The 24,332-nt window shown below is 43.5% G+C and overlaps 1 protein-coding gene across 6 annotated transcripts in view; it reads left to right on the top strand.

The window, feature by feature from the left end:
- The window catches only part of CDC25C (cell division cycle 25C), a 74,586-nt gene that overhangs the window by 42,123 nt on the left and 8,131 nt on the right, over positions 1 to 24,332 (top strand). For 4 of the 6 annotated variants that reach the window (XM_068277010.1, XM_068277008.1, XM_068277009.1 and 1 more), the window contains exons 4-11: positions 2,611 to 2,653; positions 4,899 to 4,928; positions 6,510 to 6,543; positions 7,244 to 7,318; positions 7,759 to 7,854; positions 9,216 to 9,359; positions 15,443 to 15,532; positions 21,288 to 21,470. In XM_068277010.1, coding sequence (XP_068133111.1) covers positions 2,611 to 2,653; positions 4,899 to 4,928; positions 6,510 to 6,543; positions 7,244 to 7,318; positions 7,759 to 7,854; positions 9,216 to 9,359; positions 15,443 to 15,532; positions 21,288 to 21,470 — 695 coding nt within the window. The remainder of the gene's footprint in view (positions 1 to 2,610; positions 2,654 to 4,898; positions 4,929 to 6,509; positions 6,544 to 7,243; positions 7,319 to 7,758; positions 7,855 to 9,215; positions 9,360 to 15,442; positions 15,533 to 21,287; positions 21,471 to 24,332) is intronic. The other 2 variants (XM_068277013.1, XM_068277014.1) reach the window with 2 other exon arrangements.

Below are 24,332 nucleotides of genomic sequence, written 5' to 3'. Positions count from 1 at the left end.
ACGAGCTGCAGAGATCTACAGCTCAGGTGGGGGAATCTGTCCATAGGATAACTATTAGTCATGCACTGTACAAAGTTGGCCTTTATGGAAGAGTGGCAAGAAGAAAGGCATTGTTAACAGAAAGCATAAGAAGTCCCGTTTGCAGTTTGCCACAAGCCATGTGGTGGACACAGCAACCATGTGGAAGAAGGTACTCTGGTCAGATGAGACCAAAATGGAACTTTTTGGCCAAAATGCAAAACGCTATGTGTGACGGAAAACTAACACTGCACATCACTCTGAACATACCGTCCCCACTGTCAGATATGGTGGTGGCAGCATCATGCTCGGGGGGTGCATATCTTCAGCAGGGACAGGGAAGCTGGTCAGAGTTGATGGGAAGATGGTTGGAGCCAAATACAGGGCAAACTTGGAAGAAAACCTCTTGGAGGGCTGGAACCCACAGGAGCGCTTTTGGCAGCGTTTTGGCAGCACTGCGATACGCTAGCAGTTTGCCAAAACGCTGGGCTAATGTTAATGGATGGGGCAACTTCCACAGGAGCGTTTGCGTTTCTCAGAAACGCAAACGCAGGACATGCAGCATTTTGGGAGCGTTAGCGCTTCAATGCAAAGTATTGAAACGCTAGCAGAAACGCTCAGCAAAACCTAAACTGAGCGGTTTTGCTAGCGTTTTGCGGTTCAGCACACTGTAACAAAATGAAAAATAATTCACAGGACCAATCAGGATAAAAACGCAAAACGCAAAACGCTAGGCACCCGCTGGGGAAAAAAATACAATGTTGCAAAACACGACCAAAAACGCGCATGAATCCGCTTGCAAACCGCTCAGACAAAACGCTAGCGGTTGCGTTTAGCGTTTGCGGTTTGCAGTGGGTTCCAGGCCGGAGACTGCAAAGACTTGAGACTGGGGCGGAGGTTCACCTTCCAGCAGGACAATGACCCTAAACATAAAGCCAGGGCAACAATGGAATGGTTTAAAACAAAACATATCTGTGTTAGAATGGCCCAGTCAAAGTCCAGATCTAAATCCAATCAAGAATCAGTGGCAAGATCTGAAAACTGCTGTTCACAAATGCTGTCTGCATCTAATCTGACTGAGCTGGAGCTGTTTTGCAAAGAAGAATGGGCAAGGATTTCAGTCTCTAGATGTGCAAAGCTGGTAGCGACATACCCAAAAAGACTGGCAGCTGTAATTTCAGCAAAAGGTGGTTCTACAAAGTATTGACTCAGGGGCCGAATAATTACGCACACCCCACTTTGCAGTTATTTGTAAAAAATGTTTGGAATGATGTATGATTTTTCGATCCACTTCTCACGTGTACACCACTTTGTATTGGTATTTCACGTGGAATTCCAATAAAATTGATGCATGTTTGTGGCAGTAATGTGACAAAATGTGGACAACTTCAAGGGGGCCAACTACTTTTGCAACCCACTGTATTAGTGTGCTTGGCACTGTACATACACATCTATCTCATGTCACATGTCACTTCGTGTACCCCTTAAACGGATACTGTAGGGGGGGGGGGTCGGGGGAAAATGAGTTTTTTTTTTTTTTTTTTTTTTTTATGGTGATGGCACCAGGAGTGTATAGCACAAGCCAGGTATGGTCTGTGTCTGCTCAGTACGCTCCTGGTGACATCAGGGGAAGTGAGGACACGGCAACGCAGGCGCAGTGGTTTTCAGACTTTAAAGTCTAAAATTCCAGAAGTGAACCAGAGGCTGGGCCGGAGCATCAGTAAGTGGCTGCGTGGACACAGGATGTCTGCAGGGGACCATTAGAAGCCCTGAGTAACTTCAATTCATCCCCCCCCCCCCCCTACAGTATCCATTTAACAGAGATAGACTACTTGCTTGCCCATTAACTCTAAAGATGTGGTGCTTTTTTGGGGGTAACATCTTTTCCTATCACTCGTTAACCTTTATTTGGATCAGTGTTGGGGAGCTCCACATCTTCACAAAAGCCAGTCCTCTTAGTGACAGTATCATGCGGTACAACTGTGATATAGATGGCACCCTTTCAGGGCTGTGGAGTCAGTACAAAAATCATCCGAATCACTGACTCCAACTCTAGGTACCCCAAATTACTCCCACTCTTCGACTCCGGCTCCACAGCCCTGCACCCTTTGGTTTGGGCTGATGGAGTTAGAATAATTTCGTCTTTGTGAAAGACCATTGAATCTTCTGTAGTTTTTAATTTGAATTCTTCCACTATGTCTGTATATTTAGGTTTTAAATTTAATGCATGGTGTTCATATGTTCTCCCTATAAAAACAATAGGTTGACTAATTGGCTTTCCTACAATTTGCCTTGGATTGAAGTAGGCACAGTGAACACTTAGCTTTTGAGTCCCCACTGAGGAACTGTAAATAGTGTGAATTCTTTTATGGAAGCATTATGGAAAATGTCATAGAATTGATAATGGTAATGTCTCTAATTCAGGCAGCCAATCTTGCCTACATACAATAAAACCATTGCTGTGTTTTATATGGCTGACTAATAAAGGAATTTGATTTTACAACATTGCGAAGGAGGGTGGAAATTTGCTTGTTAAACTCTTGTCTCATATTTATAATTAATAAATAAATATCTTGTTCTCTGCATACATAGGTAAGGGAGACTCGCCAATGCCACAGTGTACACAACTGGATTTGTAAGTACCGTAGTCACTGAATGTTTTCCAGTGCTAAATAATTTCACTTAAAGGAATACTATCGATACCCAAGTGTTCTAAAATGACAGTGTGCAAATAATGTCTAAGTAGCTGTGTAAACATGTTCCTACTTTTCAAGTTAAATATCAAAAGCTGTAATTTATTGAGGGTAGGATTTAGCTATATTGGCATAAATCAATTGCAGAAGGGGTGTCTGCTTCAATGCACAGCCAGAGTTGCATATCAGACTACAGAAAGCAAATATCAAACATATCAAACTCTGAAAGCAAAAACAGTATGAAATGCTGTGAGAATTAGTTACATTTCCTCTGCTCTCTTCAGACACGTCAGTCAGAAACACAGGATCTGCAGCTGTTGGGAGCTCTCTTCTCTGTCACACACAGAGCTGCACATAGTTAACTGATGAAGTGTGATGGGAATTTCCCCTCTCCTCATGGCTCAGTCAGCCATCAGTTTTGGTGTCAGTAAAGTTTAAATGTATTTTGATAACAGTAAACAAAGAAGTTGCTACTAAAATGTATACACCAGTACTTAGTAGCACTTCCCAAACAATTCCTGTGTCAATTGAAAAAAATATGTGAATCGATAGTATTCCTTTAAGTATTTATTGCTATTTAGTTACTGGTGTGTTTGTAGTGGGAGCAAACTCCAAAGTAAGCTGTTTCCTTGTATTATTGAATGCAAAGTTTGTAGGTATGTAAAGTTACAATGCAGTAAACACTTTTTTTTTTTTTGCTGCTCAAATCTTGCTGGGCACAAAAAGAAGCACTTCATCGTTCTACTTAAAGAGTACCTGAGACAGAATAAAGGGATAAAGGGAATAATTGATACTTACCTAGGGCTTCCTCCAGGCCCATGAACTCTGTTGCCTCTACCTGTGCAAAGCAGCCAGACTGGCATAATTAAAGCCCTATTACCTGGGGCTACTACAGAGGAACAAAGCCACCGTGTAGGATGGCGAGGGAGGCAACAGTGCTCATGGGGTTGGTGGAAGTATCAATACTTGCCTTTATTACATCTCAAGGTCACTTAACCTGTTGGATTGTCTTTTTTTAGATCCTGCCAAGAGTTTTCCTTGAATGTTACATCTGTAAACAGAAAAATACATTGATATGTATGTTGCCTGCTTGAGAGGTTTTCCAACATGCCCAATCGCGCTTTTGTTCACAAAACTGCCCAAAATCAATTAAAGGTGAAGATCGACCTAGATTTTCCATCCTCTCAGATCAAATTGATCGAAATTGGCAGCAAATTGATCGATAGATTTGATAGAATCGATTTTCTTGATCGATGGCTTAAATCGACCAGTGTATGGGCCCCTTAAGTTGAACAAGCAGGCTTGTTAGAGGCTATAGCCGCCCAGTATATTTGATCAAATTGATTAGATCAGCTGTACTCCATGCTTGCTTACAGATGTGGAAACCATAGTGGGGGCAGGTCAGCACATATTAGACTGGTCAGCGTACTTCATGCTCTATACAATCTTCTTCTGCTGGAGTGCCATGGAGTAAGAGTTGGTCTGGTTGGCCGTGCTGTCTGCCTAGACTGTTTACAGCTGTCTAGGTCAAAGAACTGGCTGGACAGAATTGTAATCTATTTGGGTTCCTAAGATATTGCCTTTGGCTAGTTTTTCTTTGCATATTTTATGCAATACAGAAACATTTCAGAATTGACTAATCAATGAGCTTGTTGACATCTAATGCAGGGGTGTCAAACTCAAATACAAAGTGGATGAAACTAAACATTGAGACTAAGTCACGGGCCAAAATAAATGTCTAGTGGCCCCCTCCCTCCCCTATATAGTTCCCTGCTGTCCAGTGCCCCCCTCCCCTGTATTGTTCCTTGGTTTGTAGTGCTTTGCCCCTCCTTCCCCCATATGGCTTCTCTGATGTAGGGCTTCAGCTCCAACATAGGTTTCCTGGTGGTCTAGAGTTGGCCAAACATATTGCAAAGTGGAGAAAAGGCTTGCAGGCTAAATTTGATGGCACAAGTATGATCTAATGTGCCTCTCCGCTCATGGATAAAAAGTTTGGAGCTGTATGTTAAATGCAAATGTTGTTAGTAGTGTGAGCAAAAGCCTGATTTTGTATTTTCTGTGTAGGGAATGGTTTGCCTAGACACTAGCCTTGTGCTTTACATTATTATCAATGGTAGAAATCTTCGTTAATTCTAGTTCTAGAAAGTCTATCTAAAAAAAAAAAATCTTCATCTAATTGCTTAACAGATGCACCCCAGAACCTGAGAAGAAAGTAAAGTGAGTACTTTGTATACCGTGTTCTTATCACAGCGTTTTTTCATGTGTGCTGTATATGATTCTTCAGTGTATCTACTTTGCCTATGCATTTTATGTCTAATGAAATGTTTTACTTCATCTCACCCTATACTCTGAAGACAGGGGGAAAAAAAAAAAGTTTTAGATACTTAGAGAGGGAAGGTTCTGGATCCCATCGAGCCCTCCTGGCCCTTTCTCCATCCTCTTGTTCCACCCCGGTCTCGCCATTTAAGTTATTGGACTAGCAGGTCGACTACGTCTACAGGAGCCTTTGGAAGCACTCGCACCCCCAAGTGTTTTCAAAGGCAAGCAGAACCACACTGCGCACGCATGTGTCCAGGCTCGCACAAGCATAATACGGATGTGCTCATCTTTGTAAGCACTCGGAACGCTGGTGCTTCTGAAGGCACAAAACTTGAACATGGACAGTGGTGAAATGAGGGAACATAGTGAGGACTGAGAAGGCTCTATGGGATCCCTCTCCATAGGTGGGTATCTTAACTTTTTTTTTTCTTCAGGGTTGCTTTTAGAATTCAAGCAAAGAGTTTACTATATGAGTGAGAGAAACCGCTAAACACTGACAGTAGTGATCTAACCTGAAGAATAATCTTAGTACATTGTAACGTGATGCCTTACATTTACAAGATACCGTAGTGTGATTAACAGGAGGCTGCTGCCTTTATTTCTTTATTGCTTTAGTAGTTTAAGTTGCGTACCTACAACAAGCAAGCAGCCAGTAGAGTTCTCTCATGTCTCAGATTAACTGGTCTGCATAACTAGATGTTTGTTTTTGTTCTTTTCCATTCATTTATTTATGATCGCAGCAATACATCTGCATCACCCATGTGAAAACCATTAAATGCCCCTAACTATGGTAACTGCACCAGATTACCAGCAACAGCCCCATATTATCCAATTCTATACTTTGTCTTTGACATTGCAATTCTAAGTTAAATGTTTGTAGCCACACATAGATTCACCAAAAGACAAAGTTGAATCCTTTTCCTTGTAAATCTGTTGGAGGGAAATTGGATTTCCAATCTTTAGGCCCTGTTGACAGTGCATCAGTGGCATTGCAGAATGATTCTGCATGTCATCTCACGGCCAGTATGGGCCTGTTAACATCTCTGCGTTGTAACTGATGCTTTATTCTAACTTGATGCATGCAGGCTTTGCATTTAAGTGTCCAGTCTTCAGTGCAGTTCACATTCTATATAATGCATGCATTATGCAACTGACCACTATGAACCTAGCCAAGGGTGTGTTCACACTGAATTTGTTGCGATATCCATGAGGCGCATGAAAACAGATCCTAAAATTAGCATCTTTTAGTAACATTCATGTTGCAATGCACAGTATGCCATTACTGTTCTTTTGTAAAAAGGCGCTATCTATGTACTGGCTTGCAGCGCGCAGCTCAGCTGGTGTTATGGCTAGGTCTGTCCATAGTAAAGCATACTGATTTCCACAATACATATTGTATCAGATCTGTTTCTTGTTGACAGAGGTCTTTTAAGTGGATCAGTGGAATTACAGTATTCATCTTTAGTTTCTATTTTCTAGAAATTGCCATAAAAGAAATTCAATTAAATCACTGGTAAGTATTCATTTTGTTTTAGACTTTATAATCTGTGAAATATTTGACGAATGCTGAAATTTCTGTTCTGCTTTCTTTTTGGCAAGTGGACTCGCTGCTTACTTTATAACACTTCCTGTGCCTAGACAAATAAGTTCCTGCACTATCATTCATTTATACTTTAAATAGGGGTTTCAAATTATAAATGTTTGTGGATAATCAGTTCAAATTTATGATAAGGGTAGAAGATATTCCTTCCAAATTGAGCCTACATTCTTCAATGAAAGCCCAAACTCCCTATAACCATGCTGCTATAAAGAGTAAACTGTTCTTACCCTTCTGTCTGCCCTGGTGCTTCTAAAAATGAATTGACTTCGTGTCACTGGATATCACTGGGAAGTGGTAACAGCCTGCAGTCCGTGGCTCAGGAACACTCTGGGGAGAACAGGTTTTCAGGCTTGACTTCTAGTGGTGCAAGTCCACATTCCCTAGTACTAGTGTGTGCAAGTAACCTAATGCTAGTGAACGGCTACATCGTCAATCCAAAAACTAGTCTGTCTGATGTGGTTTTGTGCTGTGATTCATGAGCTGCTTTGTTCTATTTACTTGACTTAGTAATTATTTAGGTCTATACTTCTTTATTATCCCCTCCTCCTTCTCTGCCCTGCAACACATTTTTCAGAGTCTTTGCTTTGTTGAACATGTTCCTCTCTTTCTCTAGCCAAAACTTCTCTGCAGTACCCCAAGTTTTAAGAAGACTTCGGAACAGCGTAGAGATTGTAGCAATAAGGAAAATGTGAGTCTGCTTTGCTTTTTTAAGAGAGGTTGATAACCTGATTTGGAAGGCTTGTGGATACCATTGTACCACTTTTCTTAATGTGGAAGACACCTATAATAGTTGTAAAATGCATTTTTCTTGGGAAGTATGGTACACTTCTCTAATGCTGGGTACACATGATGCGATTTCCCGCTCAATCAGCGGGATCGATCGATTATTTCCGACATATTCGATCGGGTTTTGATCGATACAGCCGTCGATTTTGCATGTTAAGTATGCAAAATCCACGGCTGCATCGATCGAAACCCGATCAAACCTGTTGAAAATAATCAATCGATCCTGCGGATGGAGCGGGAAATCTCATCGTGTGTACCCATCTTGATTACCTTATTTTTTGCTTTTTATATGTGTCTTCCATTGGGCCTGTAATAATAACCGTGCCTTTCTGCGGTTTTCAGGAGGCTGGGCTGTTTAAGAATCCAAGTACAGCCTGCTCTATGTTGCTTCTGCGGGGGGCAGCTGATGTCCAGCTATCTCCATCATTTGGAGCGAAGGTGAGTTTTGCAGAGCAGAAATCCTTCTCACTGATGCCATTGTACAGAGGTTTCCAGTGATTTGTAAAGCTCCACCTACACAAAGGCATGTAATGGTTTGGGTAGGAGAGATCATAGTATTGCAGGTGTCTACTGTTCAGAGCATGTTGGGCAAACTGTCTAGCCTTGCGTGTCTTTTCGCTTTAGTAGGTTTGTGAGGTGTTTTTTTTTTTTTTTTTTTATGGTTTTGTTAAGCCCTTTTGCAGAGCGATTGTGGTTTTTCACTTCCTGACATCAGTTAGGAAGTGAACTCTTTGATCCGGAAAAGAATAAGTACAATGTACTTTATTCTTAAAGGACTACTGTAGGGGGGTCGGGGGGAAATGAATTGAACTTACCCAGGGCTTCTAATGGTCTCTGGCAGACATCCTGTGCCTGTGCAGCCACTCACCGATGCTCCGGCCCCGCCTCCGGTTCACTTTTGGAATTTCCGACTTTAAAGTCTGAAAACAACTGTGCCTGTACGGCTGTGTCCTCGCTCCCGCTGATGTCACCAGGAGCGTACTGGGCAGGCACAGACCATACTGGGGTTGTGCTATACACTCCTGGTGATGCCAGCAGGAGCTAGGACACCGCGTGCAGGCGCAGTGGTTTTCTGACTTTTAAAGCCGGAAATTCCAGAAGTGAACCAGAGGCGGGGCCTGGAGCATCGGTGAGTGGCTGCTCAGGCACAGGATGTCTGCGAGGGACCATTTAGAAGCCCCTTTAAAAATGCTCATGCAATCTCCTCAAAAATGGCCCTTGCACCGCTTATCTGAACTGATTGAAAACGAACCAGTGACGCACTTCCTGTCCAGCAGGGAGTATGTCGCTAAATGGAGGTAGGACTATGCGTATTACCCTGTCTGCACACTCTGCTGTAGAGTCATATGGACTGCATTTATTAACCGTGATCCCACATAAGTGTGAAACCAGCCTAAAGGAAACCTGATCTAAAATGAATATAGGAGTCACTTCTGGCATCTTTTAGAAATTGCTGTGTATCCCTGAAATTTAAATCCTGCTGATCCCAAACTTGCATGCAGAGTGTAGCTACTAATTCTTGTTTGAAAAAGTGGGCCCTCCAGTCTTTGCTCAGCCTCAGTATTCACTTCATTCGGACTTGTGGTTATGTGACATCACATACCCCCAACAAGGCTGAGTGACCATGGCAAGAAATAATATTATATTTTAATTTATATCTTAATATTTTACTTTTTCACATCTAATGTTTCACCAACTGTTGATTGTCTTTGCTGTGAGTCCTTCTTAGTATGTTTTAATGCCTGCTTTTTATAGATGGGTTGGGGGTTATGCAGAGACTAATAGTTGTGTGTCCACAGGATGACCTCTGTACTGAGGACGACTCTGATCTGCAAGTCCTTGCTTCCCCTATTAGTGCTGCTCCAGCAGGTGTTGAGGATAAAGTAGAAAACCATGATGGGTTCTCTGAATTTTTTGGTATGGATGAAGAGGAGGAGCCTCAGGTGAGTTGGCCATTCTATTCGGCTTTGTTCACGCTGACGACATCAGTTTTGGTTTTGTTTTGTTTTTTTCTCTTCCCAGCGCTTAGATTTTCAAAGCACTTTTGCAGAACGAATTTTTTTTTTTTTACTTCCTGACCCGGAAAGGAATAAATACAATTGTATTTATTCTTAAAAGCGCTGGGGAAATCGCTATACAAAGCGCTTTTTTTCAAACGCTTTCCCTATACCTTCCATTGAGCAAAACCTCTCAGAAAATGGTACAGGCTTTGCTAAGTGGATTGGAAACGAACCGCTCAGATGTGAACACTCTCATAGGGAGTCATTGCACAAGCTTTTTAGGGCGACTTTCAAAATCGGCAGCGCTTGAAAAAGGGCAAAAATGCCCTAGGTGTGAACGAACCCTTCTTGTGCACGACTTTTTATCAATTAAAATTAGCAGTTATCAAACTGGCTGTTTAATACTGTTCAGTTGTAAAATTCATTTGAGGCTCTCTGTTTAATAGAGTAGAGATTCCACAGCCTGATCAACAAAGGACATTGATTACAGTGCAGTCTGGAAAATAGTTATTGTATTTTTAGGACATGTTAAAATAAACATTATGGATGTGCTGCTGATAAAATCGGTAGTTGCACATGTCTCCAAGGAATATCTTTAGACCTACTGGAAGTGGTTACCCTCTCCTACTTGGTGAGGACCTGTATGGCCATTTTTCCCTACGATTCCCGGATCTCTGTCGGCAGTGCGCTTGCTTTGCGATTGCATTTTCCACAAGTGTTCTGTTGCATTTGTTTTGCGATTTATTTATTTATTTTCCCCCATTTGTGGCAGTATATAATATAATTGCAAATGCAAGCGTCTTGCGGGAAGCTGTGCAATTGAACAACACGCTGAAAAATTGTAACACAAAATGCAGACAGTCACTATGTGTGTTTCCCCAGCAAGACTATTGACTTTAATAGCCTGTGCAATCGTGCAAGTTTAACTGTCCGCAGCAAAATGCACACTATCACACCAAGTGTATCCCCTGCCTTACAAGTAGTGCTTCCCATTTAGGGCCGGTTAACACTTTCATAAAAAAAAAAAAAAAAAAAAAAAAGTCTGTTCGCGGATCGGAACAGATGCGAATGGATCCAATGTTAACTTATGGATCCGTTCACATTGGTCTGTTAGAACGGATCCATTCCGCACGATCCGCTGAACGGACCACAAGGTAGGTCATGGGGAGACTGAACCGTTTGCCACTTGACGCAAGTGTGAACCAGGCCTTGTGGAGCTGTACGGAAACAGTAGTTTGATACAGACACGGGGGTCCTTTGCTTCTGACCGGTATAAAAAAAAATTCAAAACTATTACAGGATCTTCTCAAAAAATTAGCATATTGTGATAAAGTTCATTATTTTCTGTAATGTACTGATAAACATTAGACTTTCATATATTTTAGATTGAAATGCACACAACTGAAGTAGTTCAAGCCTTTTATTGTCTGAATATTGATGATTTTGGCATACAGCTCATGAAAACCCAAAATTCCTATCTCAAAAAATTAGCATATTTCATCCGACCAATAAAAGAAAAGTGTTTTTAAAACAAAAAAAGTCAACCTTCAAATAATTATGTTCAGTTATGCACTCAATACATGGTTGGGAGTCCTTTTGCAGAAATGACTGCTTCAATGCGGCGTGGCATGGAGGCAATCAGCCTGTGGCACTGCTCAGGTGTTATGGGGGCCCAGGATGCTTCGATAGCGGCCTTAACCTTCCTGGCGGTAAGCCCGAGCTGAGCTCGGGCTATGCCGCGCAGGAAGATATCTCAGCCCCTGGTGGGGCGATTTTCTTCATTTAAAATGCTGTACGCGCAGCTAGCACTTTGCTAGCCGCGCGTACAGCTTGATCGCCGCCGCTCTGCGGCGATCGCCCGCACGCAGCGGCGCAACAGGGCCCCCCCCCCCCCCCGCCAGAGCCCTGCGCTGCCCGGACCAATGAGTTCCGGGCAGCGCTATGGGCTGGATCGGAGGCGTCTGACGTCAGGACGTCGGCTGACGTCCATGACGTCATTCCGATCGTCGCCATGGCGACAGGAGAAGCCAAACAGGGGAACGCGTTATATACGCGTTCCCCTGTTTGCTATTGATGCCGGCGACGATCGCACTAGAGGGACACATGCGCCCTCTAGTGGTGTTTCATGTAGCTACCACTCTGGTAGCTTTACATGAAACAAAAAAAAATTTTTTTAAAAAAAAGGATTTTTGCCTTTTTGGCAAAAACAACTAACCGCCAGGAGGGTTAAGCTCATCCAGAGTGTTGGGTCTTGCGTCTCTCAACTTTCTCTTCACAATATCCTACAGATTCTCTGTAGGGTTCAGGTGAGGAGAGTTGGCAGGCCAATTGAGCACAGTAATACCATGGTCAGTAAACCATTTACCAGTGGTTTTGGCACTATGAGCAGGTGCCAGGTCATGCTGAAAAATTAAATCATCTCCATAAAGCTTTTCAGCAGATGGAAGCATGATCCCGCTTTTGAACCAGAAACAGCGGCAGAAGCGCCTGACCTGGGCTACAGAGAAGCAGCACTGGACTGTTGCTCAGTGGTCCAAAGTACTTTTTTCGGATGAAAGCAACTTTTACATGTCTTTCGGAAATCAAGGTGCCAGAGTCTGGAGGAAGACTGGGGAGAGGGAAATGCCAAAATGCCTGAAGTTCAGTGTCAAGTACCCACAGTCAGTGATGGTCTGGGGTGCCATGTCAGCTGCTGGTGTTGGTCCACTGTGTTTTATCAAGGGCAGGGTCAATGCAGCTAGCTATCAGGAGATTTTGGAGCACTTCATGCTTCCATCTGCTGAAAAGCTTTATGGAGATGAAGATTTAATTTTTCAGCACGACCTGGTACCTGCTCACAGTGCCAAAACCACTGGTAAATGGTTTACTGACCATGGTATTACTGTGCTCAATTGGCCTGCCAACTCTCCTGACCTGAACCCCATAGAGAATCTGTGGGATATTGTGAAGAGAAAGTTGAGACGCAAGACCCAACACTCTGGATGAGCTTAAAGAAAACCTGAACTGAAAATTAAGTCAAAATAAACATACACAAGCCATACTTACCTTCCATGTAGTCGACTCCTCCGTGTCTTTCTCCTCTCCCGCGTCCTATTTGGTCACTGTGATCAAGGGAATTTTCCGTCCTCCATTTTGAAAATGGCCATTACCCATAACAACTTTCTGGACAGCACACAGTTAAACTGTAACATCGACCACTTGAGCCATAGGGAAACATGGACATTACCTGGTACATCAGTTTTACTCTCAGCTATAACTGACAGCAACTGATATTTTACTGACAGCAACTGATATATTTCAGATCTGACAAAATATTGTCAGAACTGGAAGGGATTATTGTCAAAAGAAAATGGTGAACTTCTGAGAGGAACTGATGGCAAGGTAACTATGCAATGTTCATTTGAAGTTACCTCATGTGTTTATTTTAAATATTTTTACTCAGTACAGGTTCTCTTTAAGGCCGCTATCGAAGCATCCTGGGCCTCCATAACACCTGAGCAGTGCCACAGGCTGATTGCCTCCATGCCACGCCGCATTGAAGCAGTCATTTCTGCAAAAGAACTCCCAACCAAGTATTGAGTGCATAACTGAACATAATTATTTGAAGGTTGACTTTTTTTTGTTTTAAAAACACTTTTCTTTGTTGGTCGGATGAAATATGCTAATTTTTTGAGATAGGAATTTTGGGTTTTCATGAGCTGTATGCCAAAATCATCAATATTAAAACAATAAAAGGCTTGAACTACTTCGGTTGTGTGTATTTGAATCTAAAATATATGAAAGTCTAATGTTTATCAGTACATTACAGAAAATGATGAACTTTATCACAATATGCTACTTTTTTGAGAAGATCCTGTACACATTTTCCATATACTAACCTCCCGCAGAGTCAGCCCAGCATCCTGTTTTTTTTCCTCCGGAGTGCCGTTCTGCTGCTGTCCATGAACAAAAACACAGGTCCTCCATCTTTAAAATGGCGCTACCCCCAGAGCTGCTTCTGGGGTCAGCATTTCCATGTACATGTGTCTCAGCTCTCTCTGCTCCAAGAGCTGGGATGCTGCTAAGAACAGTGTGCTTGGAGGGGCGGAGACAGAGCCCAGTCTTCGACGGGCTTTCCAGTCCAAGAATTTGAAAGATAGATCATGTGGACCTTGAGGGGGTGTGAAAGGTATGGAAGGTGCTGTGAGTTATGTCACAGCTTAATATTAGGGGATATATTTTTATTTTTTTTTCTTAAATAGGACCGCCATGCAAAGAAAAAACAAATCCATCAGTGCTGCTGTATTTTTCTTGGAGGAGAGAGGGGAGGTGGGGGCCAAGCAGCAGAAGTGTAGAGATGCAGGGACTTCTGAGCAGTTTCGTGGCACAAGATGCCAGAAGCAAATATAACTTTTCATTACAGCAGCACTGACTGATTTTTTTTTTTTTTTTTTTTTTTTTGCATGGAGATCCTCTTTAATATTAATGTGCTCTGTTCAGTGGTACTTTAAATCAGTAATCAGTTATAACTGAAAATTCAACGGATGTGCAAGGTATTGTACATTTTCCCCTTTGGACACAGGAGACAACCGTACATAGGGGAGAGTAATCAGACACAGGCCAGGGTAGCATATCCACCTCAGACACATCTTTGAGCAACATAGATGCTGCAAAGAAGTGATCTATGAGAGAAGAGATGGCAAACGTGGCAGAGAAACCAGTGAATGCTATTTAAGTGGGATTAAAGTAATGCCACATGTCCTTGGTATGACTGCTAAGACATTACATTTACAGATGGAGTGGGCTGGTCCTGTAAGGCAGGAATCTATCAATACAAGTGAAGATCTGAAAGGGCAGGGACTTCTTGATTAACAGCGGTACAGCTCTTGAGCATTGGGAGAAAGTGGAGTGAAACATCCACCCAACCACGCTTTAGGGCCTGTGTGCCCGTGAAATGTCTCCTGCAGCGCAACGATTTCCAGCCTGTGTCTGTTTAGATAGGTTTACAATACTTGGCATGTGCCATTTAGCCCCCATACATTCCAAATCATTATTTTGAGATCGCTAAGTGCCATCTTGATGAGAGTAACTCTTGATGGGTAATACCTCCAACACACAATCACCCACCCCGATCAATAGAACACAGGTAAGTATGCTCTCATTTAAAAAAACAAAACAAAAAAAAAACATAGAGAATGGACACAGAAGAATGCTGCACAACAGAACAAAAAAAAACCCTAACCCACCCTGATCTGCCATAAATCAAATCCCTTTTTGTTAGCTCACCTGAAAGCAGTCTGTAGTTGCCTTACTGCTTGGGGAATTACCCGGGGATACAAACCTCAATGGTCCATCCGGAAAATGCAGTGGAAACCGCAGAATGCTTCAGCTCTTGCTGCAGTGATCGTCCTAAAGGAAGAGGAAACCAAGAGGGAGAAAATCTCCAGCTGTCACAGCCTCTCAAACCGAGATGTGTCAACCTAGTAAGGGTGCAGAAATGCAGGAAGTACAAACACCCCTACTATGTAGCATTAGTGTAATAAAGTACATTATATGAAAGGCTAAGATATATATCAATTGAACAAGACCCGGTTGCTCATCTGACTATAGGATCAAGGGATATATGTGCTGCTTGCCATAACAGGGCATGACCTTTCACATATCCGGCACATGCCAACATATCTCAGGCTGTATAAATGGGGGGGGGGGGGGGGCCCCTGGCACCAACAGGGCAGCAACAGCAGGGCCAGGATGGGTAGAAAAGGGGTGAGCAGCAGGCCCATTTACACAGTGGTTGCTCATCAGAGGTCTTCCTGCATGTGGACCATCTGTTGCAATTCTCAGGGTCTTCTTGCCGTTTACAGACCCAACAGGACATTTGGGTGTTGCGCAATGTGTCGCACTCTACAGGGCGAACCCAATCTTCAACACTGCTAATGCAACTTTCTGCCTATTTTTAATGCTTAATCTGTATATTTAATTTTTGATCTTTATTTGTTTTAAGCCATTGTCTTTTTACATGTACAATTTATTTGTTTTCTGTAAAGAACTCCTCTACATCTGCTGCTAATTTGTCTTCATCAATGGCCATCTTACTCTCTGGACCTTTGATGAATCAAGAGATGGATGTTATGAATGTAAGTATTATTTGGATTTATTATGTAAATGTTAGTGTGTGTCTCCTCCTATAACATATTTTTTTTTGTATATGACTTGTAAGAAAATACAGCTTACAATGTTCTTCCATTCAACGGTCCTTTTCTGGTATTGCTTTGGGGCGCTATATGCAGTTTAAAAAAAAAAAATGCTGTTTAAGTGTCTTAACATACTTACCCTGAAGAGAGGGAAGACTCAGTATCCTGTTGTGGCTTCCCTCACTCGTCTGAAGCACCCTGTTGCAGAGTGCTGCCCCCTTCACATTGGAGCCGTGCAACTCATCTTCCCAAACCATCAGAATCAGAAGAAGAATAAGAAGATTGGAGCCGCACAACTCCTCTTCCTAAACCATGGCCACGCGAGCAGTAGCACGGAGCCTGTGGCTCTGGCTTACGGGAGCGGGCTCGGTCAGCTATTGTGAGGCCATGATGCAGGAAGAGGAGCTGTGCACCCCGATGTGGAGGGGAGCCGCGCTCTGCAATGGGGGACTTCAGACAAGCCAGGGAAGCCTCAATAGGAGCCTGAGGCTTCTCTTTCTTAAGGTAAGTATCTTATTTTGTACCTCAGCTTCAGCTCGGGTACTCTTTTAGTGATGATGCTTTCAACAACAACAAAGAAAAAATGCAATAAATTTTTATTTATCAATCCACTGCCTACAAAGTGCATACGCAGGGTAAAAAAAAAGCCTAAAAAGATTTGGCATTATTACCCTTTTCCAATAAAATTGCATAATTTGGTATCTTTGCACACAATTTAAGGAACTAGACAGGTTGGTTCTCCTACTGTAGATGTTTGGAATAACCTAACACTGAATAGGTAATGCAGAGAATATTGCATTCCTATTGTATTCTACCTTCTAGTAAGAGCAGGAAAACACAAATATATTTATCCAATACAGTAGAGAAGTAGAATCCGGGCACCAGTAAACTGCAAATTCCACGTTTATTTCATCCCACACAAAGACAGATACATGAGCATAGGGCTGGGCTAACAGCCGTTTCACAAGCCCACAAGCTTGCTTCCTCAGAGACTCTGTCTCTGAGGAAGCAAGCTTGTGGGCTTGTGAAACTGCTTTTAGACCAGCCCTATGCTCATGTATCTGTCTTTGTGTGGGATGAAATAAACGTGGAATTTGCAGTTTACTGGTTCCCGATTCTACTTCTCTACTGTAGTGGATGTATGCACTGCTATCCGGAGGCACATGTAAGCTTTGACCACCGACCCCCACAAAGGTCGCCATTCAGCAACTAGTGCCGCCTCCTGCTCCTCTCTACTGACTGACTGACAGACAAATATATTTATATACTGTATTTTTCATGTTAAAAGGGCAAATACCATGGAAGAAAAAAATATATACTAAACCTGGTGTGTCCCTACTCCAGGAGCGTTTTGTAGATGTTCTCCCCCAATTATTGTCTTCCTGTGTCTCCTACTGCCCCGTATCTCCGCTCCCCCGCCTTCAGCAGAAGCTGACACTAGGGTAGTCATGCAGGAGAAAAGAGGTCTGCAGCCTGGCCACTGCTGATCCTCCAAAATGCAGCTCTAATAAAGCTAACAAAAACAGCAGCCCTGCTGTACAACTAATAAACCACCCCTGCTACTATTTTCCATAGTTAGTGAGGTGTTCTTTGTTGCCCTGCCCTTAACTGCCTGTCTCCTTTTTGGGCTAGTATCTCAGTGCTGCCATATATTCCTGCTGGTCCAAACCCTCTCACTATTGTTAGACAGTCTTTACCAGTGCACTTATATGTTCCATCTGGTGTTGCTTTATGGGGAATTAAGATCACCAGTACTAGATGGCTTATCTGCGGTTGTTATCCCTGTATGCATTGCTGGGGTTGGACCATGCTGCAGCATGTATAGCTAACTGTTCTTGCTCTGGATAGCATCTACCCAGCAATTGAAGAGCACCACGTAAAAATATATGCTGCTAAACTGCAAAAAATGTATTGTCCTTAAAAAAACATTCATGCACAATTGTATGCAAATGCTAAACATGAGTCATTAGTGGGGCCCCTCGAAATATCACAAATGTCATGAGGCCCCATTAATGGCTCATTCATAGCATTTCGCAAAGGGTGGATCAGCGCAACACCAGGCCGCCTCCGAATGGCCTCCATCAGAGATGCGCTGAGCCCCCCCAGGAACTACAAACGCACCTTGAACCCAAACAGAAGCTCTGCATATACACCAAAAGCATGGCTGTTAAGTGGGAGCAGCTGACCAAAAACGAATTACATTAGTACATAGCAAGGAAATGAGCAGCGCTACTTAAAAACAGACTAGTGCCTACCTGCAAAAGAGTGCAAGCCCCACTTGTGGGGTCGAATACACACCGAGCATACACATGACCTGTCTACCACTAGAGGAGGATGTTGGTTTCCATTAACAGCTTGCATGCAACCTATTAAGTACTCGTCCCTCCCACTGCGAAGAAGTCAATCCTCCATGGGAGGGGCCTAACACTAACTAAATACTAACCTATGTATATGCATAGCCTGGGTGCGGCTAATCAAATAAAAGTGAAAATAGCTTCTGTTTGGGTTCAAGGTGCGTTTGTAGTTCCTGGGGGCTCAGCGCATCTCTGATGGAGGCCATTCGGAGGCGGCCTGGTGTTGCGCTGATCCACCTTTTGCGCAATTTTCAATTTTATTTGATTAGCCGCACCCAGGCTATGCATATACATAGGTTAGGATTTAGTTAGTGTTAGGCCCCTCCCATGGAGGATTGACTTCTTCGCAGTGGGAGGGACGAGTACTTAATAGTTTGCATGCAAGCTGTTAATGGAAACTAACATCCTCCTCTAGTGGTAGACAGGTCATGTGTATGCTCGGTGTGTATTCGACCCCACAAGTGGGGCTTGCACTCTTTTGCAGGTAGGCACTAGTCTGTTTTTAAGTAGCGCTGCTCATTTCCTTGCTACATTCATAGCATTTGCTTACAATTTTGATTTAATGATTTTTTTGGCGCAATACGTCTTTTCAGCATATACTGGTTTCTGTGGTATTTTTTAATTGATTTAATACCTGTGCTAGTACCTGCAATAAATTGTATCAGGGCTGTGGAGTCGGAGTCGTGGAGTCGGGCAATTTTGGGTGCCTGGAGTCGGAGTCGGGAAAAAATGCTACGACTCCGACTCCTAATGAATTTGTAACTGTAATTAAAATAGAAAATATGATAAAATGTTCTATTTCTCAGATAATAGTCATTAAAAATAATGTGTGTATATATACAGTAATAGCTGTGCTTAGTCCACAATAATGAAATAAACCAATCAAAATTAGTTACTTATGCTGCTTCAATAAAGCAGTCCCCGTATTTTTAAGGTCAGATATACATATCTGATTGTGACTGTATATATGATGTGTACACAGGAATCTCTTATATATACTAAATAACATCTATGCTGTAAGAATAAAGCCTGATGTGTAGCTGTGTCACTAATCGAGATGGTCAACGAGATGGAAATAATTCTGCATTGATGCTGATTTATGCAAATGTATGTACTCACTTTGCTGATGAAATCAAATAATTTGATATGTTGTTAAAATTTGGTTTGGTGACTACAAACTAAAGGGTAACTGGGACGGATGAAAAGTAAAGTTTTATACATACCTGGGGCTTCCTCCAGCCCCCTTCAGGCTAATCAGTCCCTCGCTGTCCTCCACCACCCGGATCTTCTGCTATGAGTCCTAGTAATTCAGCCAGTCAGCGCTGTCCGGCCGCTTGCCGCTCCCACAGCCAGGAACATTCTGCACCTGCGCAATAGTGCTGCACAGGTGTAGTATGCTCCTGGCGGCGGAGTGTGTGCATGCGCACTACGCCCGACTGGCTCAAGTACCAGGACTCATAGCAGAAGATCCAGGTGGTGGTGGAGGACAACGAGGGACTGATTATCCTGAAGGCGGCTGGAGGAAGCCCCAGGTATGTATAAAACTTTAATTTCATCTGTCTCAGGTTTACTTTGTTACACAGTAGTACTATACTCTACATATGCACTCCCCACAGAGTTGCAGGGAATCCACTGAGAATGCTGTGCACATTGAACACAGAGGTGTTGTCTGTTTACAATCTCCTCATTCCCCTGCAGAGTACCTGCACATCATTCTTACATGTACCCACACTTAGGCCACATACAGACATCAGACCATAGTCTTTGGAAAATGAAAGATCACAGACCAATCTTACCACCCTTTCTGTAGTATAAGAGCCATAATCTACACACTCTTTTCTATGGAGCTGAACTCCACATCAGAAAAAAATCATTGCAAGATGCTGCACACAAAGATGCTATACAGACACAAAAGATCAGTATCTGCAAAAGATCTGTTCCTGCCAAAAATCCATTCCTGCAAATTGCAATGATAGTCTATGAGATCTGCAGATCATCATACACACATGATTTAACTGACATTCATCTGCAGATCTGCAGATCTGAAAATCCATCCTGGTGGATCTGATCTGCAGATGAATGTCAGTTAAATCATGTGTGTATGATGATCTGCAGATCTCATAGACTATCATTGCAATTTGCAGGAATGGATTTTTGGCAGGAACAGATCTTTTGCAGATACTGATCTTTTGTGTCTGTACAGATCTGTGTGTGCAGCATCTTGCAATGATTTTTTTCTGATGTGGAGTTCAGCTCCATAGAAAAGACTGTGTAGATTATGGCTCTTATACTACAGGAAGGGTGGTAAGATTGGTCTGTGATCTTTCATTTTCCAAAGACTATGGTCTGATGTCTGTATGTGGCCTTACATTGCCTAGGGCCTGATAGATGTTTTTTGTTCCGGTTTGTACCTTTTACAAGTACTCTTACCAAGGACTAGTTTTAGTCTAAAGGGAATAAATATAGTAGTCTACATATCCTTCTCACTTCAGTTGTCTTGTAAAATTCCTAAGCGTTGGCAGTTAAGAGACGAATTTCATGTTGCATACTTTTAATCAACAAAATTGTAATATGCAAATTAGAGGAGTCTGAGTCGGTGGAATCCTAAACTGAGGAGTCGGAGTCGGTGGATTTTTGGACCGACTCCACAGCCTTGAATTGTATGCTAATAGCGAATGAAACCTAGGTTTTGAAGACTACCTACCAACTTCTGAACTAGCCACTAGAGCTCCACTGTGGTCATATGGCAGCGAGCATCGAGCTCTTGTGGCCAGTTCAGAAGCTGGTGGGGAGATGCATGAACTGAAACTAGCACAAGGAGAGCTAGATATGCTTGCATGTATTGTATACCATGTATATACAGCACTTGTGCTTTGCATTGGGGGGGGGGGGGGATAAGTGGATCGTGGCTTTTGTGTGGTACACTGGTCATGTGAGGAATGGATGCCTGGAAAGCCAGTAAGATTTAGCAGCACAGTCAGTGGGGTTGATTAACATTTTTCATCCTATCAAATGTCACAGCAGTTTCCTAGATCCAGCTTATTCTGGGTTTTGGCTTGGGCAAAGTGGAAACCTCCCCAGCCAAATATGTTTGTTTATATATCTTAAATGTAGCAGAGGAGGATTAAAAGCACAGTTTGTTGTTTAGGTTTGTCTTACTTTTGTGTGGGGAGACATTCTCCCCCCCCCCCCCCCCCCAATTGCTTTATGTACTGTTGTTGTAGAAATCATTGTGAGTCTCGCCAAACTAAAGACTATAATTTCCCTAAACTATGAAAAAGTAAAGATGGGGATGACTGCTCTGGTGCTGCATTGGTGATATTTTTTCTTTTCACTTTATGTAGGTGTCTTTGAACCGGAGCCGTCTTTATCGATCACCATCTATGCCAGAGAAGCTTGACCGACCCATGTTAAAGAGACCTGTGCGGCCACAAGACGGCGAGACCCCCATCAGAGTGAAAAGGAGGCGAAGCACAAGCAGTCCCCTCCAGCCTGAGGATGAGGAAAACCCCCAACCAAGAAGACGGGTGAGGAAAAAGCATTCCCATCTTTCTATGTTGTATTATTTAGTTGCAGATCTACTTCTTATACAGTGACATTATCTTATACAGTGACATTATCTTGTACAATTGGCAATACTATTGAAGAAAATGATCTATATGTCTATAAACGAGGACATGAGTACAGCTGTGAACACACTCTTGACGTTCACCTCTTCTGAAATGGAAAAACCTATCTAAGCACCCTTTCCATGCTGGTGTAAGTTACAGGAAGATTCAAACTCATCTCAATGACAAATTTCTTCATGATAGAAGGAAGGAGGAAAAAAAAAAACCCAAGCACTAAAAGCAAAATTATTTTCCCAATATGTCAAGTTTTAAAGCAGAATTACAGTCTGCTCTTTATTACACATCTAATTAAAAAAAGTGTATATATAATAAACACAATTCCACTGTGTTCATAAACACTTGGTGCTTCTGAAACCTTCCAAGAATCCCCAAAGGCGTATCCAAGCAGTTGGTCAGATAACTTTAACGGGTGACTGGTGGACAGCGGTAAAAATATCTTACTCTGCAATATTAATTAGAACTTTGGAAAACTTCCATGTATTCTTTTATGTTTTAAAAAGATTGTGTGCCTTGCCTCGGTAGTGGGATGCCACTGTGTGCTCTCACAGCCCATTGTTCCAGTAGAGAGTCCCTCCAAACTTATTGCATCAGAGTCAAAGAAGTTCCTTCCGGTTGTGCTTAGAAATGTTTTGCAGGATTCCTAGTGATCTTCAGCCTTGTATATTTTATTTGCAGTATGCTTTAAATCAGTGGTCCTCAAACTAAGGCCTGCGGGCCGAATGCGCCCCTTAGGCTTTTTCACCAGCCCCCCAACTCTCAAAATGTATTACTTATAGATGCGGTCCACTGAATCTTTAAATATTGGCAGCATGCATATAGAATAGCAGTGCTGGCACCACCTTTCCACACAGCAAGTGCAGCTAGTATGCCCTTCCACACAGCAAGTGCAGCTAGTATGCCCTTCGACACAGCAAGTGCAGCTAGTATGCCCTTCGACACAGCAAGTGCAGCTAAGTATGCCCTTCCACACAGCAAGTGCAGCTAGTATGCCCTTCCACACAGCAAGTGCAGCTAGTATGCCCTTCCACACAGCAAGTGCAGCTAGTATGCCCTTCCACACAGCAAGTGCAGCTAGTATGCCCTTCCACACAGCAAGTGCAGCTAGTATGCCCTTCCACACAGCAAGTGCAGCTAGTATGCCCTTCCACACAGCAAGTGCAGCTAGTATGCCCTTCCACACAGCAAGTGCAGCTAGTATGCCCTTCCACACAGCAAGTGCAGCTAGTATGCCCTTCCACACAGCAAGTGCAGCTAGTATGCCCTTCCACACAGCAAGTGCAGCTAGTATGCCCTTCCACACAGCAAGTGCAGCTAGTATGCCCTTCCACACAGCAAGTGCAGCTAGTATGCCCTTCCACACAGCAAGTGCAGCTAGTATGCCCTTCCACACAGCAAGTGCAGCTAGTATGCCCTTCCACACAGCAAGTGCAGCTAGTATGCCCTTCCACACAGCAAGTGCAGCTAGTATGCCCTTCCACACAGCAAGTGCAGCTAGTATGCCCTTCCACACAGCAAGTGCAGCTAGTATGCCCTTCCACACAGCAAGTGCAGCTAGTATGCCCTTCCACACAGCAAGTGCAGCTAGTATGCCCTTCCACACAGCAAGTGCAGCTAGTATGCCCTTCCACACAGCAAGTGCAGCTAGTATGCCCTTCCACACAGCAAGTGCAGCTAGTATGCCCTTCCACACAGCAAGTGCAGCTAGTATGCCCTTCCACACAGCAAGTGCAGCTAGTATGCCCTTCCACACAGCAAGTGCAGCTAGTATGCCCTTCCACACAGCAAGTGCAGCTAGTATGCCCTTCCACACAGCAAGTGCAGCTAGTATGCCCTTCCACACAGCAAGTGCAGCTAGTATGCCCTTCCACACAGCAAGTGCAGCTAGTATGCCCTTCCACACAGCAAGTGCAGCTAGTATGCCCTTCCACACAGCAAGTGCAGCTAGTATGCCCTTCCACACAGCAAGTGCAGCTAGTATGCCCTTCCACACAGCAAGTGCAGCTAGTATGCCCTTCCACACAGCAAGTGCAGCTAGTATGCCCTTCCACACAGCAAGTGCAGCTAGTATGCCCTTCCACACAGCAAGTGCAGCTAGTATGCCCTTCCACACAGCAAGTGCAGCTAGTATGCCCTTCCACACAGCAAGTGCAGCTAGTATGCCCTTCCACACAGCAAGTGCAGCTAGTATGCCCTTCCACACAGCAAGTGCAGCTAGTATGCCCTTCCACACAGCAAGTGCAGCTAGTATGCCCTTCCACACAGCAAGTGCAGCTAGTATGCCCTTCCACACAGCAAGTGCAGCTAGTATGCCCTTCCACACAGCAAGTGCAGCTAGTATGCCCTTCCACACAGCAAGTGCAGCTAGTATGCCCTTCCACACAGCAAGTGCAGCTAGTATGCCCTTCCACACAGCAAGTGCAGCTAGTATGCCCTTCCACACAGCAAGTGCAGCTAGTATGCCCTTCCACACAGCAAGTGCAGCTAGTATGCCCTTCCACACAGCAAGTGCAGCTAGTATGCCCTTCCACACAGCAAGTGCAGCTAGTATGCCCTTCCACACAGCAAGTGCAGCTAGTATGCCCTTCCACACAGCAAGTGCAGCTAGTATGCCCTTCCACACAGCAAGTGCAGCTAGTATGCCCTTCCACACAGCAAGTGCAGCTAGTATGCCCTTCCACACAGCAAGTGCAGCTAGTATGCCCTTCCACACAGCAAGTGCAGCTAGTATGCCCTTCCACACAGCAAGTGCAGCTAGTATGC

Source organism: Hyperolius riggenbachi, chromosome 3 (genome assembly GCF_040937935.1).
Source record: "Hyperolius riggenbachi isolate aHypRig1 chromosome 3, aHypRig1.pri, whole genome shotgun sequence".
In the NCBI taxonomy this organism is placed as follows: Eukaryota; Metazoa; Chordata; class Amphibia; order Anura; family Hyperoliidae; genus Hyperolius; species Hyperolius riggenbachi.
Note: the sequence above shows the minus strand (reverse complement) of the source record. Positions and strands in the feature narration are given on the sequence as shown.